The following is a 19355-nucleotide window of genomic DNA, read 5'->3' on the forward strand; positions in this document are numbered from 1 at the left end:
AGCGAATTTCGGGATGGGTTTTACCGAACAAGATGTTGACGTCACAAGTCCACACTGTGGCACATGTGGCGAGGGTCGTGTACCTAAGCCACCGTCGGCTTCATCAAATAACATAATAAAAAGTTGTAACCACATATAATAAATATTTCCTAAATTTTGTGAACATATACCTTTACTTGTTTTTGAGACCTAATTTTTTCCCTAACCTACTGCAAAATCGGCAAAAATGCCTCGGCACTTTTGGCTTAGTACCTAGAAAATCGGTTTGCACTTAAAGGGCCAGTGTTAAAACACTTCAACAAATAATTGCTGCTTGCGAAAGAAGTTCTAATAGTTACAAAGAATTCATGTGAGAAAACAAACTTTGAATTTTATTGACATAATTTTTTTAAATTTCACAAAGTATCGCCGGAAACCACCGGTGCTATGTCGGTGGTTCATCCATTGCTTCCACTTACGACGCGCGGTACTTCATACCAATCATACATTGATATTAATCTGCTCAGCTCTCTTACTTAGCTCTTCAGGTTATGATTCGCTTCGGGTTCCAAATTGCCAAGGCACTCATTCCCTGCAAAAGCCTCCTGTGTTGAGGCCGTAAATCCCGTTACGGGACCACGTTCTTTTGTCCCTTCGATCGAAGATCTTCTGTTTGTCCGGTTCCGGCGCAGGGTCTTCTGTGTTTGTCCCACGGCCGGACAGGGAATTCCGCTATCCGGCGCAGCTCCGGAAACTTTGATTCCGCGACCTCCTGGAATTATGTCTGTGTCTGGGAACGAAGAGTCTTCTCCAGTGGAAGTAATGCGTGGATTGCTACTTGCGAAAGGTGTTATGAGAGTTACGAAGAAGCTCTGTGGGAAAATAAAGTTTCTATTTTATTCATCAAACCCTTCATTTAATAGTACAAAGTATCACCGTAAACCACCGGTGCTATGTCGGTGGTTCATCCATTGATTCCACTTTTGTGGGTTTTGCTGATGTCTTCCCCAACTTTGACTGAACTCCATGGTGATTCCAACAAATTCCAATCATGGGCAGCCAATGATAAGCCCATGATTCCACATCTGCGATCGCCTTCCCTTTCATTGAGTCTGGCTCCCTGTGAACACGAAAATATTAATTAGAAATAAATTCGAAAAAAAATAGAATATAAATCGAAACTTGGAGACTTTACGTGGTGGAATTACTCCATATTCTCTTCAGACCCAACTTGCGCACGAGTGCATCTACATGTTTTCATATTATAGTCCTTCAAGACTGAATTATTGTCGTGTAAATCTGTCACTGTGCTTCTTTGTTTCTTATAGTACACGAACCTGCCGCTACATGTCCCACGTGTTTTGTTTTGGATTCGAAAAACAAGATGGATGACAAAACGGCAACAAAGATGGGTGTGCGTAGTCAACAGTTTTCAATAATTGTTGAAAATGAAAAATAAACTTCTTATAAATATTATTTTAACTGAAAATTAAGAATGATACTAATGTTTTCTTTTTGAGAATTATTAATTTTCTTTATCGAAGTGCATTGTCTATGATTGTCAATGATAAAAAACGATTGTCTCGAAAACCCAAGGTGCACACATGTGAACCATGCCGTAAAATGTTTATTGATAAGTACTTATTTCAAGTTTCACTGTGATATTATCTGTTCCATCCCCTCGATTATGATAGGAGCCTGAAACATAAATAAAAAACCGCTCAGAGACTCATTATTTAGAGGAGGCTATTAGCAATGAAAATCACTTCGTTACGTCCACATTGTATACCTCTAAAAGAATCGATATCCCTACAACAACCAGACGACATTGTTAAAGTAAAGATGTGACAACCGCGAAATATCCATGTTAATGCAATTTACGTCGTTTTTATATCTGTCAAATACTCAAAGGACTTCCCAATCAATGTTTCAGCGATGGCCAACAGTGGACATTAAGTTCCATTTTATAGCATCTCTTCGATATCTTCACAACACCTACTGGGTAGATAATGGGTTTACATATTATGTTTTTTAGCAATCCCCAGACACACAAACAAAATAATTAAGCTCTTTAATTCCATACAGGATATACACTACTCATGGGTACTGGAATAATAATTTTTTAATACCACGAGTATTACAACTACGATATCTATGTGACGTTCTTTTTACAACTCGTCTTGCATGTTACAAATAGGACATCAAGGCAACGTTGTCGAAATATCCATCCTATAACAAAAAGAGCATTGTGTTTATTAACCTTATTTAGATATCTGGTAAATAAGAAGATGTATAGCATAACACTATTACTCAAAAATTATTCATGCAATAGCCCCGATAATGTCATTTGTGTGTATAATATGTTTCATGAAAAACCGTAACTATTTATTTCTCCCGTTTATTATTGACCAATCAGTTAAATTAACAATTTATAGAGTCATTCTGACATAGTGGCAATAATTGTGTGGCCCAAAAAAAGTTCCAAAACCTCATATACAACTTCAACAAAATCCGGCTCTAAGCAACCAAGTAACCTTCGTAAACATGGCAATAATGGGTGACGTTCGTGACACATTGCAGCGCAGACGAAAAAATCTGTCAATCTTCATTTCGATAATTGTTTATATACATGAAATTCAAATATTACAACAACATTAATTAAAAATAGTGTCATTAATGCCATAGATGTCATTTAAGTGCGTATTTCCTGAAAAAACGTAGCATTGACACTTCCTTCTAATTTCTTGTATTTTTAGATACCCATGTTCACATTAGTTCTTACTCAGTAGGTTTTCGCAAGTTTTCCAAAGATTCTTACGCCCCCTTTTTGTGGTCGTTTTCCTACAGTGGGTCTCTTCCAATAAGGTCGGAAGTCGATATCCCTAGGTTATTCCCACGTCTACTCACATCTTATTACACTTGGTATAGTTGGTATTTTGATAACCTATAATTTTCCTTGTTCATTGAAAAGCGTTCTCTTTTGCCATATTTGACCGCATTTTATTCCAAAATCAACTTGACAAAGTATTAAAATGCAAAAATTTGGACGCAAGTAGTTCTAGTGTAAAGTGCACGGTTCTCACCAAGGTGACTGTTTATTTGCGATGAGAAATTTTCTCGTGATATGGCAGGTTGACATTATCAATGCAGACTTTCGCGATATGGTGAATGTATTTGGATGAAGGTTGAGTATTTTGACTCTATTTTAAATATGTTCTTGGATGATTATGTTAGTAGATATGACAATTTGAGCTATAAAAACATGTTCCATATACCTGTTATATTTATTTCTATTGCCAATTCTTGGGACTTTCCTGCTATTTTCTTTTCGATGCATTTCGACCCCAGCAACACATTTTTAATGTTGTCAAGTGAATCTTTACTTACAGAATCTGTGAAATCGTTGGTATTTTTTTTTTGACGAGATAAAGGGTTTGTCTGCAAATTTAAAGTTTTGTTTACCATTGATAGGAATAAATGTTGTCAACGTCTTTTATTTGTGTTCAGCTAATATATTGCTTTTATTATGTGTGTTTTTCACGCTGTATGTACATTACATACAAATGTTTTTTAATCAGTTCGTGATATACTTCCTGCGGATATCGTGGAAGAGTTTGTGGCAGTTGGATAAAATTTAAGAGTTTTAATTTTGCAAAGCTAAACTTTTTCAACAAATGAGCATCCTGTGTTCTCTTAAAGGCATTTTGTGGTGGATTTAATGGATCCTTCCACTATAACTGCTCTAAAATATCTAAGAGCACATGGAGGGTCAAATCAGTAAAAATGAAGCATGGTTGGAGATGTGGTGACTGCAGATGTTCAATTGTTTACAATGATGACGATTCACAGGAATCATCCTTTCCTACGGTGAAAATTTATAATAATGTATCTGAAATTGATGTTACCATTGCAGGACTGGAATCAGGAAGCTTTTCTGGTAGCCACAATGTATATGTTAGTCGTCGATTAGAAATTGAGGATTATGTTAAGGTAAAGTTATTGATGGGATTAAAATTAAGGACTTAAAATGTAACAGGTTTAGCGATTTTCATTATACCGGTTTAAAAAATATATTAACACTAGTTAAGAAAATGCTATTTTCGCTTTTGCGTTGAAAACAGCTATTGCTGGTCCGATTGACAGAAGTGGAAATCATCTTCAAACACGGAAATGTACACCCATGTCTATTTTAAGTTGTGTAAGTAAACTATTAGAAAAATATGTGGCATGTTTACTGATAAAATTTTTGGGCAAAAATAAGTTATATATGAACATCAATTTGGTTTTCAAAAGAAGAAAATTGCAAAGGATGCCTCAGAATATTTTTCATTGATTATTCGAATAAAACTTGATAGAGAAAAGAATGTTATAATAACTTACATTGATTATAAAAAGGCGTTCAATATGGTAGATAACACTGTGTTGCATAAAAATTTAAACCATATTGGATTGAGAGGATTATTGATGGATTGGTTTAAGCAGTAATTATTTGATAGAAATATAGTAGTAAAAGATCACAATTTTGTTAGTGACGTTATAAGCATAAAAATGGGAGTGACCCAAGGATTCATTCTGGGGCCAATTTTGTATTTGTTTAGTTTTAATTTAAAATTAGTAATAGGAAGTTTTAGTGTTGATGCTTACGAGCAGTGGAGGTCCTCTATGTCAATGACCGCTGGCACTACAAGCCTGTGTCCATTGAGCCTCTCCAACGCAGACGTTGGCCTCATTTCCAAGGAGGCGTACCGCGGGAGCTTGAAGACCTCGCAGTCGCAAACGAAGGGGTTGTGTCCCAGAAGTAATTTGACACGGGAAAACTTGCTGTCAATGTCACAGCCTGGGATCACTACTTCGATCTGAGAAAGAGAAAATGACACAATTTTTACCATAGTTTCTTCAGACCTGAAAATCTCTTTTCCGCAGAAAATTGGCGTTTGCCCAAATTATCAACTTAAATGCGACTGAAAAATATCAATCCCCTAAAAAATTGTAGTATTAGTCACAGTAACACCTTTTATAACCCATACGTAATAATGAAGCATGAATCACTAGGAAAGGGTTTTACGAAAAAGGAAGAATTTTGCCTGCGTGCATTTTCTTCTTTCTTTTTTCTTTTTTCCATGATCGATAAGAACTTAAAAATGGGTTAGATGATTGTAGTGTTAAAGGATAGTTCAAATTCCCGTATATGGGATACCACCACATTGAATATGATTTGTATCTTTACGTGCGTAGAACAAACTTCGTGTGAATGCATATTACGGCACAAAGGTTTGCTTCGAGGGGATTAAATGTTAAGTAAATAATTCTTGCATCTATGTCTTCCCTTTGACGCATCAAAATGTTCGGCTACTTAGCAGGATGTCCAACCATAGTGGTTGTTTGAAGTGACTCCACAAACGCTGATGAGATAACTACTCAAAGGACGCTTCCGATACAGTCAGATGTAGCACTACGAGGTTTGGAAGAACGTACTAACTCTGCGTATATTTCTCTCCATTCAAGTTAATTTTCTCATTTTAGCATGGATTTCATGAAAGAACGTAACTTTGTAAGCGCTTAGCCTAAATGCAAGGAAAGGAACTGTAAGATTTTAGCTCGGAGGTCAGGTTTAACACCTTTTTAAATCGCAGAGCACAGGTACTGTGGTGGAAAAAAGCATCCGAACAAAGTTTGAGTCGCCACTATCGCACGGCGGGAAAATGGGTTTCCTTTATAGTGGGTTGTTATTCTTTGGTCGGAGTGGGAAATTCAAACTAGGCCTTCTCCTCCTTTCTTCGTCGTCCAAATACGCGACCGACCACTGAGTCTCCCGCAACCCAGAGCATGACTCGCGATGAACTCCGTGGAATAGAGGCGCATTCGACGGCATCATTTGCGCTATTTGGAAATGTTTCTTTAAATTTGGCATGTCTCAACGAAACGACGCTACAAGCCATAGCACGCTTAATCTTGAGGTAAACAAGGCAGTCAACGAGCATATTCGATGGGCCACGTACTTGAATGCATTTGATGCTGAAAAAGTTTTAGCTTTGCTAGAGGGATGTCGAGCTCATTGCCAATTCGCGTCTTTCTTTGGATGGAGAAGGATATGCTGCTAGCCGTTGTCACCAAGTGAGAGAGGAAAAGTAGTCGACTTAATAGAGGCAGGCTTAACAACAGCGGAAATATCATAAGATGAATGAAAGTCAATAAGAGTACTGTGTACCACTGGGTGAAACGCCACAGGGAGGGCATTAAATCATCGGAGAAGAGGAGGGAGACCTAGGTGTACGACGGAGGATGTTGATGAAGACATGTATAAAAGTGCGACTAATACTCCCATCAGCATTGGCAATAAAGAGACAGTTTAACCTAAATTGAAGCGTAAGAACTGCGAGGAACCGTGTCCACGAAGCCGGTTAAAGAAATTGCCGGCCAGCAAGAAAACCAGATATGAGTGAAGCGAACAAGGCATGAAGATTGGAGTTTGCCCGTGCGTATGTGGATATGGATCCTACATTTTGGGATCTCATCATCTTCAGTGACGAAAAGACATACATATAGAAGTGATGAAAGTGGGCATGTTCAGCTGTGGAGGACAAGAAATCCTAGGTAAATATAATTTAGTTATGGAGGTGACATGTACGATCGTTTATCTATCTAAGAACTAAACCTTTTTTCCGTTATATTTCAGATATCACCCAAAAAATATGTTAAGAAGCAATAAATCGGGCCATATAATCCTTAGCTTTTGGGGTGCCATATCTGCCGCTGGGCATGGACCATTGATCAAAAACCAGCACGAATGACATCAGGTGATTACGTGCACATTCTACGATCTTCCTTGCTTCCACACGTGAAGTGCCTGGGGGTGAAGAAATTGTGTTTTTGTAGGACAATTGTCCCATTCACAAGGCGCACACGACGATGCTATTTTTTTAATCGCACCGGAACATCAATATCTTACCCTGGTCTTCTTATTCTCCGGACCTCAACCCTATAGAGAATATTTGGGGCCTGATGGTTAGGGAATGGGAGAATGCCAGCGAAAGGAGCCAAGAGACTCAGGAACTTCACGTTCGAGAAATGTGCGAATCTCTGAGTACACGCCCATTTTTAATTCAAAACTTAATGGGGTCAATGAGGTAAAGGCTTCAAAGAGTAATTGATTGCGATGGAGGTGACACTAAATATTGACCCAAGTGAAGTGTGAGTTCGTTGTTTTATGTTTTTCGTCCAATAACTTTTTTGTCAACATCATGTTAGCCATTTAATTTTACCCTTGAAAAATGTCAATATAATATCACAATTATAAATATGCCATATATAATTTACAATTTTCAATTTTACAAAATTTGTTTTCTAAACAATTTATAAAAAAAGGATATCGGTACTAAGTTTCAGAAAATAAAAGTTTTTTGGTTTTGGCTGCTGGATAGAAAAAAATTAAAATTTTATTTTATCCCATTTATTGAATTATCCCGGGAAATTGTGTGCCATCATTTAAATTTGTATCAATCATGAGTGCGTTATTTGAGCAAATATTTTCAATCGCAATGGACGTAATAAAATCTTTTAGAGTGATGTTTTTTTAGGTAGAGTAATTCATGATGCTTTCTGATAGTCAAAATCGTTCCTCACTATTCATGCCTTGCGTATTACGTCTAGCGAATACATCTGCCTTAAATTTCCAGACACAGCAGATTGAGGGAGTGAAGATGAGCGAGTTAATTTCAGAACGAGTGCCTTAGCAGGTGCGATGAATAGAAGGGAAGGAAGGTTAGGGGGTGAAAGCGGGGAAAAAGGACTAGGGCACGAGGGTTAAACTAATCATCCACTGATAAGGATGTCAAATGCGCCAACATTCTGTTGAACAGGGCGAATTACGTTCGGGGTCGGCAATTTCACCTTCAAAACTTTGGTTGCTGAAAAAACCGTATTTGAATTTCCCTCGTGTCTATCCAAGGATTGTATAGCGTCAGAAAGGGAACCCATTCTCCATCGAAGCGATGGCAGCGGAACAAACTCTGCTGGGATACTCTTTCCCCCATAGTACATAAATTGTCTTCTGAAACCTTCCTTCCCTATCCCCTACCAGGAGGCGTCGTCGGGCTCCTATCGCGGCGGCGCCTCCTTCCTTGTTCCTTCCTGTCCTTCCCCTCTCAAGAGGCACGGGCGCATAAGTCTCAGACTTGTCCCGGTCCTCGAGTTGTATCCCCGCGGGCCCCCCCCCTGGGACCCCCGAATCCATTTTCCTCTGAAACACATTGCGAGACCTCCTAGGTGCCCTTACCTTTCAAGCCACCTACTGCCTCCGCGTCGCCTGTTGACCCACTCTTCCTTTTGGCCGTTAAATGGCAGGGCATTTTGCATCAACTGCACCTTCATACGATGACCACGTCCCAGGCCTAGATGTTGCTACGTGCTAATCAGCGTGGAGTTTTTAAACCACGCCTGAACACGAATACCGGTCCCACGCTTAAAGGTTGCAAGGTTTAACGAGTTTTACATAATAGACCCTCACCTGAACGTGTCTCCGTATCCGCATCTATTGTTACCCCGAGAGCAAAACCGATACTAGGCGTGAACGGCAAGCGGCGTCTCTTAAACTTTTTATTGCACCCGTATTATGGATCGATTGGTTAAATAAACCTTTCATAGTGTTCGTGTGACAAAGCGTCAATAACTGTGAGGCTTGTTATGACGTTAATACTCGTGACGTTAATTGTGTGTTGTCTTAATGACGTAACTATCAATTTATTCTGCTTTTGTCTGAATTTTAATCGAATTTTCAGAGTGTGTCCCATATTTTCATCGGGAAAAAGTGCTCAAAGATAGGAGATATCCCCAGAATGCTTTTTAAGTGCTGCATTGCAACCTACTGGAATGGGTAGAATACCATAAAAATAATGAGTACGCTACATGTTACATTACCTTATCGTCTGGGAGTTGCAGTGAAGAGATGGAATTGTGCCTGAGGTCGATCGTCAGATTTTTCGATCCTGGAAGTTGATTTTTGAAAAAGTTATTAAGGATCAAAAAAGTCGGATGTTCATTTTCATAATTCGTCCGAAACAATTCGAGGTCCATGTTGTCCCGGGCTCTGGTGTAAATAAGATCGCCGTGCCACAGTTGTTTGATTTTGTTGTGGCTTAGGTCGACGAAACGAAGCTTTGGCATATAGTGCTGAAACTCCAGTGGTATGTAGGCAATTTGATTGTGGGAAAGTATGATGACCTACAATTTAATTAGAGAAATATCATCACAAATAATTTGAATTAAGAGATCCTCAAGTCGGCCTCTTAACACTAGAATCGCCTAGTGTAACAAAAATGTCACACCCTGTATCACTCCACTGTAATGACTCTTGCATCCCTCGGGCACGGTACATTGTTGTTTTCCATATTTTAATAAAAAGAGGAAGCTAACTGCTTCAATTCAGAGTAAGAATTGTCAAGTGAGAGTGAAAACCTATCCTTTAAGCACCCCTGGTACTTAGGTGCCTTCCCTAGACACTAAAAACGGTCGTTCGCTTTGTGTAAGTATTTAATTTTTTCATTAACTTTCTGCAGTACTGCGACAATTTTCGGTAAATATCAGCCTTATAATACAAAATTATTGATGAGACAATAATATGTTTGGTATTTGTTTCCATTTCTGTAATATTCTCTGATGAATGGAACTGTGACATAAATGTCACATTGGGCGGATCCCCATGCATGTATCCTCTTAATGTATTGTCACCCACCGAGCATAGAAGCGAATGCAGAAAAGTCGCCACTCGCGACGCTAATGGACAAATTTATCCGAGTGATCACTCTCGAACGTGATTATAAATGTGGACTGTATATTGTTTAAATCAAAGTCGAGCCGTGCCGGTGCATACCACTCACCGCTGCTGTTCCCGTCGGGGGCGGGACATCGCTCCGTCTCCTTGGGTTGCTCTCCGTCCATGCGCTTACGAAGTTCACACACGACGACTCCACAATTCACTCACGTACTCGGAGTGACAAAAAAAAACAAAAACAAAACGAAAACCCGACTACGCGTGGTATCGCCAGCAGGTGGCGAGGCTCGACTTTGTATGGGAAATTCACAACCAAACATTCCCCCGCCCTTGGAACAACGTTCCAAAGCAAAACAAACAAGAGTAATTTTCATTTGAATTAATATCGAATAGATAAACAATCATATATTACTTCACCTTTCGAATGTGATCATATAGTCCAACTTTAACTAAACCAACCTCAACTTTGGGTAAGGAGAGGGAAAGACAAAACAAAAAGGAAAGGATTGCTTATTCTTCACTCCAAGGGGGCCATCAAGGAGACTTAATAGGAATGGGTAGCCCTCGGAAAGGTTCAAAAATACGAAACAATAAATTATCACCTAAAGTACTAAACCTAACATCACAAAAAAAAACAAAACGAAATCCTGACCTCAAACGTTAATTATGCGGTAGCGGTAATGGACATAAATGTTTTACTGACCGTCTAAACACTCCCTGCTCGGTTTTAACCTCAGAAACCCTACCGAAACCATCTGTCCCCAAGAAGCAACGGTTTATTCGGCCAAGGCTCCACCTACATGGGCTACGATTCGGTTCCTTCAATATAACTAACAAGTGAGAGTGAAAACCTATCCTTTAAGCACCCCTGGTACTTAGGTGCCTTCCCTAGACACTAAAAACGGTCGTTCGCTTTGTGTAAGTATTTAATTTTTTCATTAACTTTCTGCAGTACTGCGACCCTCCTTGATATTACCACTTTTTGAAGTCCATTTTCCCCTTCACTGCAGAGTCATTAAGTACTCATTTTGCCATCGCTTCCAGAATGTCCCTACTACTTGTTGCAGCAAACTCCATCGTCTCCCCAATCCACTATTACCATGCTCCAGTTCTTCTGGAAGTGCGTAAATTGGCTCTTGTAGGAGAAAGTGGCCAGGAGTTATAGCCTCAAAATCGGTAGGATCCGAACTAACTGGAGTAATAGGCCTTGATTTTAGTACAGCTTCTATCTGTACTAACACCGTGTAAAATTCTTCGTACGTGAGTACTTGACCGCCAAGTGATGCTCCCAAATGCCTTTTCACCGATTTTATCCCGGCTTCCCATAGTCCTCCCATATGAGGACTGCCCGGTGGTATGAATTTCCATGTGATTCCTCTTCCACTCAGATATCGTTCGGCGCTGTCATTGAAGTCAGTTGATGACGTTACTTTCCTCCAAGTCGCCATCCTTCTCTGTGCCCCTACAAAATTTGTACCATTGTCACTATGGATTTCTGTCACAGCGCCTCTACGAGCGATAAACCGCTTTAGCGCGGCTAAGAAGCAGTCTGCGCTTAAATCCGAAACAAGCTCTAAATGTATTGCCTTTGTTGCAAAACAAACGAACAAGCAAATATACCCATTTAATATCTTAGCATTTCGGATTTTAGCCAATTTTAGAGCAAATGGCCCGCCATAGTCAACACCCGATATGCTGAATGCATTCATTTTTTTCAATCTAGAGAGCGGTAGATTGCCCATAAACTGCTCTTTCGGTTTGGGGTTTGCACGAAAACATTTAATGCAATTCAATATTCTTCGACGAATAACGTCTCTAGCATTAATGATCCAAAATTTCGACTGGATAAGGCAGTGCAAATGAAGTGACCCAGGGTGTAGGTAGGTCTCGTGATAATAATCGATAATAAAAACCGTTAAATGATGAGAACTTGGAAGCAACATCGGATGCTTCTGGCTGAATGCAATTTTGGCATGCTTCAATCTGCCTCCAACCCTTAGGACACCTTCCTCATCGATGAATGGGTTCAATTTTCTCAAGCGACTTGGCAATTCTTCTTCCCGTAATAAATCTAATTCCTTTTGAAATTCAATTCGCTGCACTAAGATTACCAACCGTACCTCAGCCTGGTCCAACTCTCCAGTAGTGAGATAACCAATATGTTTCTCGTTAGGGTGCTTACAATTATGAATGAATCGCAGCCAATGTGCTGCTATCCTCTTCAATCGTGAAAATGAGGAAAACATCAACAACCAAGTCAGCGTGTTTCCTCTAGTGCCGTATGGAGATTATTTGTTCGAGCTTCCACTTCAAGGGCATCACGATCCATTTGGCGAGATTGACTGGGAGCCCTCGGTTGTTCCCTCAGCCATAACGGGCCCGTCACCCAACCTGCGTCCTCGATCAATTGACGAGGAAGGGCTCCTCTCGATGCTATGTCACTAGGGTTAGAGTCTGATGGAACATACCGAAATTTGTTCGGAGATAATTTCTCTTGCACCATAGTGACTCTGTTTGCGATAAATGATTTCCAGCGGTGAGGAGATGACTTAATGCACTGAAGAGCAACCATTGAATCACTCCATACGACAACATCAGAAATTACGCTGTGAGGAAGCAATATATCTCTTGCGTAATCAATAAGGTTAGTAGCCAAAACCACACCTAATAATTCTAATCGAGGTAATGATATTCGCTTGATCGGTGCCACCTTAGATTTAGCTATCAGTAATGACGTGGCCACCGTCTGGTCGGAATTCACAATTCGTAAATAAACCACCGCCGCATATCCCCTCTCAGAACTATCCGCAAAGGCGTGCAACTGAAGGTCGATTGCCGAATCTACTTTCAAGCAACGACGTGATCCAAATTTCGAAATGAGTGGCAACTCATGTCGGAATTGTTTCCATTTGACAACCACTTCTTCGGGAGGAGAGTCATCCCACTCAAGTCCGCAATGCCAAAGGTGCTGTATGAGCCATTTTCCATAAAATGTGACAGGGCTAATAAATCCAAGAGGATCAAATAAGCGAGCCACCTCCGACAATATGGTTCTTTTCGTGATGACACCAAATCCAGCATCAAACTTATATGAAAAGTTATCTTTCCTAGGATTCCATGCCAAACCCAAAATTTCAGCGGCAGGTTGGTTTCATACTGAAAAGTAAAACACTCTGGCTTCAGAATGCAAAATTCTGAGGGTACCTTCTCTAGCAGTTCCAACTGGTTGCTCAACCATTTGCGCAACTCGAACCCTACACGATCTAAAAGCTTCTTTAATTGGCTCTGCAATACTAATGCTTTGTCAATGGTTCGAACTGAAGAAACTATGTCGTCCATGTAAGTATTTTCTCGAATTATTCGAGATGCAAGTGGAAATTCTGCGCCTTCATCGCATACCAACTGATGAAGTGTCCGAATTTCCAAAAATGGAGCTGATTTCATTCCATAAGTCACAGTGGTCAAGCAATATTCTCGGAGCTCTTCCTCGGGACTAAATCTCCAAAATATTCGTTGCATATCATAATCGGCCGGGTGCAGCTTAATATTTCTATACATCTGGCGTATATCGGCGATCACCACAACCTCATGCAATCGAAAGCGCATCAAGATGTCGATTAGATCAACCTGTAATTTGGGACCCTTATGCAACGCATCATTCAATGATATGCCATTAGTGGTTTTCATAGAACAATCAAAAACCACTCTAAATCGCGACAAGTCCGCCTTTGAACGATAAATGCAATGGTGCGGAATGTAATAAAATGTTCTCAATGGGGCACTAGTTGCCACAATCATATGGCCTTGCTCAAAATAATCCTTCATAAATTCATTATACTTCAAGCGTAAAGCGGAGTTTTTGGTTAATCTGCGTTCTAGCATATAGAACCTTTGCAGCGCGGAACCATGGATTTGCCCCAATTCAGGGGTAGATGAGATAAAAGGTAAACGAACAACATACTGTTTCAATTCACGAGAAATATTGTTCTTATAATGCTGCTCGAAAGCATCATCTTCTGGACTACACTGATATCGCTTAGGAGGTTCCTCAGACTCCCAGAACTTTCGCAGTAAACCTTCAAAATTATCACTAAGTGTTGAACAGAACACTCGGATTTGATTTACTTTATTTTCAATTTTCCCCATTAGACAGTGACCAAAGACGGTTGGCAAAATATCTGGTGTCCCTGGAGGACCAATTATCGGCGCGTTAACTACCACGCGTGCAAACCATTCTGCCCCCAATAATACGTCTATTTCTTCCTCATCGTAATAGCTCGGGTCCGCAAGTTTCAACCCCTTTATATGAGGCCATGATCTATTAAAGAACGATAATTTTGGGCATTGAGCAATATGAGGAACCACCATAGCTTTGACTTCCAATTTCAACGTGCTTTCAGACAAAGGTTTCATTTTCAAACTGACAACTCCAGACGATATCACGGAGTTACGATTTCCGAACCCAAAAATAGGAGTTCTAATTTTATTGGAATTCAACCGTAGCTTTCGAACGCAAGATTCCGTGATAAAGGTTCCCTGACTTGCAGTGTCAAGCAAGAGTTTAATTACGCGGCCATTGCCGTCAATATCCAATACGATCGCCCTGGCAGTCGCAAGCATCACGACAGACCCCAACCGATGAGTGCACGTTTGGAAAGAAGACACCTCTCGAACTGGATTTTCTTTCGTCTCATCTGGGTCTGCGCTCACTGATTGAGGGTTTTGCTGCTTCTTCTCTATTGCAGTATTATCTTCATCTAATTTCGAACATGAGCCCTCACGATTGGCAAAACAAATTAATTCATTGTGAGGCAATTTACACTTAGGGCATGGCATTTTGAATAGAGTATGTGCACTCGGGAGGAATACGATTGAAATGCAGTTTATTCGATAAAGTGTATCGTAAATATCATTACTTTCGATTAACAGCATTAATTGTTGCTTAGTTTGTTTAATAATTGCTATTTAATATGCATTGTTTTCGCAACGATATTAGGCAGACGAAAACGCTCATCTATTGGCTCCTCGGTATGTGACGTCATTCTGGTCTATCTCATCAGCGTGCAAGGTGTTTATCGTGTTATGATCGTGTTTATGATTCAATAAACTACGTGTGCATTGGAAAAAGTTGGTGGATCTGATCTGTGTAAAGGGAAATACGTTTAAGTGCTTATCATGGAATCAGGTTTCGTGAGGGTTTCTTCAAATAATATCCTGAAGGTGGATGCTTCAATGATTGACCGTGCTGATTATGTTGGACTATACCTACATGCCTCGGCACGAAGTTTTAATGTTCAACTGGAGCTTTTTTGTTGTCTTGTTTCATTCATAATAAAGAGAAATGGACGGGAAACCTCATCGGAAATTAGGTCTAACATAAGTGAATTAAGTGAGATTGTTTACAGTGGGTAATTGGCCAAAAGTGTGTTAGCACGATTCGAAGGTTTACGGAAGTAAAAGTGCCGGTAGGTAGATAACTATCGATATTTGTATTATTGTCATTTCAAATACCGATCATAATTTAATTTATCTATTTAACTATTTTCTATTCTATTATTATTTAACCTACTTACTCACGAAAAATAATTTTTCATATTCAGTTATGGCCCGTGGTGACGGAATGAATATCCATAGTTAATTATTAAATTGCCGTTACTGCGCTGGGTTCTTCTTCTTCTGGGCTATTTAAGGTTTTAAACGTAAGCACAAATAACTGAAGTTACATTTTGGTCCAGTTTAAGCAGTAATCTGGTCTTAATTTCTTTAAAAAAACGCACTTTTAGTCGACGTATTTGTTCTTTCGTAGAATTAATGTATTCAAAAGCAGAGTTCTGATTATCTCAATGTTTCTACAAGTTATTTTCAGTTCGCTAACATAGATATGTCAGTCAGATGTACATTTGCTTGGTTGAGGTTTATGAATAGCATTTGTGAGATATATCTAAAAATTGGTTATTGAAAACTTGGTCCGGATGAATGACGGAAATCTGTCGGGCTGGAAATCAAATGTTTGATAGTTAGATGAGACGATTACTTTTCATTAATTCGGTTTCAATATGCTTCTCGAAGCATTTGTTAGCACAATTTAATAATTGGTTCATTTTATATTTCTTCACAGCATAAGTTTATTGGTTTTTAAGGTACAAGTGTCTTGTTATGACTATCCATTAAGCGAGGAATCCCTGCGCGCGGTGCATTTCCAAAAAGTAGTCCCGACTTGTGATGCGTAATAATGAGCTTATTTCACATCCGATTTGGAAAATATTAGCATCATTGTGTTTGGAATTAAATTACAAACATTTTGAATACCCAAACTATCACTTTTTATCGAAAATTAATTTTCCGTTTTTTAGTTAGTAGTACGGGTACAGTTACTAAGTTAGTTACTAATTAGTGACTTAGTTCTCACGAATTAAGTCGTACTATCTCAAGGATCATCACTGTTTAAGTGTCTCTTAATTTTAGTGTCACTATAAATCTGCAAACGAACGCAAATGCGAGAACCGAGGAGTAAGAAATACGATTTGGTAGTTCGAGGTAGAAAAGTTGATAGAGTCTTGTCGTCAGCGTAACCGAGAAACAAATGAATTAAAAGATGTAGATGATGGCATGTACACACTTTAAATCTAGTCCATAAGGCATTTCATGGCTTCTTTCCAAACTCAGTATACGCTGTAGAGGGGCTCACCCTAAAGAACAAGGAATGCCTGAGAACACGTCGAACAAAATGACGTCACAGCCTTGAGAATATGGCCGACTGGTGTTTCAGCGCATCATTAATTTTGCAAATTTTAATAATTAATATCTCACTTAAAAAGTACCTCTCTATTCTCAGACTCGGAATTTAGCCTAATTGATGTGTAAATTCTTTTTTAAGATCACTTCCCAAAAATGTGCACATACTCTATTCACAATCTTTTAAATAATGGTCTTGGCTGAAACAAACTAAACAACACCCTTTAGCCTTAACTAATCTTAGCCGAGATCCCACTGACAATTTCAAAAACTTCCTGCATTTTTCCAAAGAATGCGGCAACGAACAATTTGGGCACGATTTCTGGACCCTTTGCCTATCAGTATTAACAACCATACTAGTGGACTTTCTTAAAGATTGCATTGGTTTATGGGGCCTTTTATTCAGGCTAGTATCTGAATGAGACGATGAGGCTGCTTCCAAAATCTTGGCTTCCTCACTTAAAAAATCAAAAAATGTTTGTAGGGAAGGCTCACCAACGTTGAGCGCTACCTTTTCCCACCGCTACCGTAACACGGAATTGAGTTTGCGGCGCAACATAAAAAGCATTGGGACCGACCAACTTTCGACATTGTGGCCCACAGCGCTTAACGCACCAACATACTCAGTAATTAATGTGCAAAATTTGCGAATAGCTTGACCTTCCCGGGTGATCGGGTTGATATCGAACAAAGCCTCCAGATAGGCATTAGTCAACCTGTTTGAGTCCATATAGCGCGCTTTCAAACTCTCCCACGCGACCGGGTAATTCGCCGAGGACACAGGTAAAGACGAAACATAAGAATGTGCTTCCCCCTTACGAATAGATTTAAGATACAAAAATGTCTGCACGTCATTCAAGGACGGGTTTTCATGAACCGCAAACAGATATACATCATAAAATGATTGCCATTGCATCAAATCACCATTAAACGCGACTAAATCGAGCTTAGGGAGAGCTACGGTCTGAACTGTATTAATTTCCCCGGTCGCAGCATGGCCCGTTGATCTTAAGTGTGGCTCTCTATCTGGGAAATATGTCAGAAGAATTTTCTTAGTATTAAAAACATAGCCTCGAGCTCCTCCGTAGACTTACGCAATTCCTTGTCCTTTTCGACGGGAGGGGACTGTTTCGCGTACAACGAGGCTAATTTCAAAATACCCTCATTGAATTCCTCCAAAAGACTATCAACCTGTTCTGTCATAGCTCGTACTAAATTCCTCTTTTTTACATCACTCGAATTCTTTTCGAAATCTTTTGCAACATTATCAATCCGACCCATCTTCGCTAAGAGAGATGCAAGACGAAACTCTAAATCGTCGATCGCTGGCATTGTCAACGTTCCCTAATAAAACCAATCAAGAAAGGGAAAACCAAAAGTATTCTAACACCAACACTGATTCTACAACGAAATAATCCGGCCCGAAGGACCATATGATCACTCTCGAACGTGATTATAAATGTGGACTGTATATTGTTTAAATCAAAGTCGAGCCGTGCCGGCGCACACCACTCACCGCTGCTGTTCCCGTCGGGGGCGGGACATCGCTCCGTCTCCTTGGGTTGCTCTCCGTCCATGCGCTTACGAAGTTCACACAGGACGACTCCACAATTCACTCACGTACTCGGAGTGACAAAAAAAAACAAAAACAAAACGAAAACCCGACTACGCGTGGTATCGCCAGCAGGTGGCGAGGCTCGACTTTGTATGGGAAATTCACAACCAAACACCGAGTATCACGGGAAAATCGTATAACTAAGGGGTACAACCGATATTTTCATATAAAATAATGTCATCTATCAAATTCATACCTTTTCCATACCGTTCCTCGCACTTACGAGCTTCACGATGCAAAATATTGAGAAAAAGTTTAATCGCATTGCTCTCGACCACACTGAGGTCATTTTTGCAAACCTGTTAAATATGCGACCGCAGTGGTAACGGAGATTTCCCGTCTATGGAATGGAATAGGACGTCCTCTATAGATCTCCTTGGATATATTTATTTCGCTTAACATCTCCCGTCCGTTGCGTTCGTTGACTCAGAGATGATAGTTGACAACGTGGATTGGAACCCAATGCTACGAATACTGAAATAAATAATAAATCTATACAATGACAAGAGAACTATCCATTGTTTACATAAAACCCAAGTAGCGTTGAGTAAATAAGGGCCTGGCTGTGGAGAAGCAAGACTTATGAAAGGGGTGAGAAAAGGCTTATCTTCGTCACCACTATTTTTCAATTTTTACATTTAGAAAGTCATTGACGAAATAACTGAAATGGCCACGTGAGTGAATATTATAGGATAAAAATAAGTATGATAAGATTTGCCGATGACATAGTCAAGCAGAGACAAAAGCATTTGAATATAGTCTGGTTAATACATATGAAAACATTCCTGTGTATTGTATGAGTACGGTAATTGGTAAAAATTAGCTGAAAATATGCTCATAGAAAAACCAAGATTATGATATGCAGCAGAAGACAAGAAATCAAGATAACATGAAAATTAGAAAGCAATCAATGGTCGAGTTGGATTAACACTGTTACTTGTGAAGCAGTATCACTAATGGCCGGAGAAGCAGGAAAACATTATCAGCAGAAAACCTAAATCGAAGGGAGCATTCCTACAAAAGAGATACCTGCTCACAACGGGAAACTTGAATAAACAAATTATACGAAGCAACATCTGGAGTATGCTCAAGTACCTAAGTGAAGCATAGTCATTGACAGCAGCGTAGAAAGCAAGCGAAAACGCCTTCCAAATAAGTTGATGCCGAAGAATGATGGGGATAAAATGGATATACCGAGTTTTTAATGCGTAAGTCCTAAGAAGAGAAGGAGGGAACAGAATCCTCATGAAAACCTTG

General features: G+C 39.7%; 1 protein-coding gene across 1 annotated transcript; it reads right to left on the minus strand.

Annotated features, from left to right (window-relative positions):
* Positions 1-369: 369 nt before the first annotated feature.
* LOC124172670 lies at positions 370-11403 on the minus strand. The gene is made up of 3 exons (XM_046552125.1): positions 8896-11403; positions 4624-4835; positions 370-1099 (listed from the first exon to the last, which is right to left on the minus strand). Exons 1-3 carry the CDS (start codon positions 9139-9141, stop codon positions 931-933), a joined length of 627 nt encoding a protein of 208 aa, XP_046408081.1. The 5' UTR covers positions 9142-11403; the 3' UTR covers positions 370-930.
* Between the last annotated feature and the right edge of the window lie 7952 nt (positions 11404-19355).

Source organism: Ischnura elegans (assembly GCF_921293095.1).
Source record: "Ischnura elegans chromosome 13 unlocalized genomic scaffold, ioIscEleg1.1 SUPER_13_unloc_2, whole genome shotgun sequence".
Classification (NCBI taxonomy): Eukaryota; Metazoa; Arthropoda; class Insecta; order Odonata; family Coenagrionidae; genus Ischnura; species Ischnura elegans.

What these genes read in the sequence shown, in the direction of transcription:
- LOC124172670 (XM_046552125.1), bottom strand. Translation starts at nt 9,141, where the DNA reads ATGCCAAAGCTTCGTTTCGTCGACCTAAGCCACAACAAAATCAAACAA. An exon ending in TGCAACTCCCAGACGATAAG is followed by an intron (nt 4,836 to 8,895) that starts GTAATGTAACAT and finishes TCTCTTTCTCAG; the next exon opens with ATCGAAGTAGTGATCCCAGG. An exon ending in ATAGAGGACCTCCACTGCTC is followed by an intron (nt 1,100 to 4,623) that starts GTAAGCATCAAC and finishes TCGTGTTCACAG; the next exon opens with GGAGCCAGACTCAATGAAAG.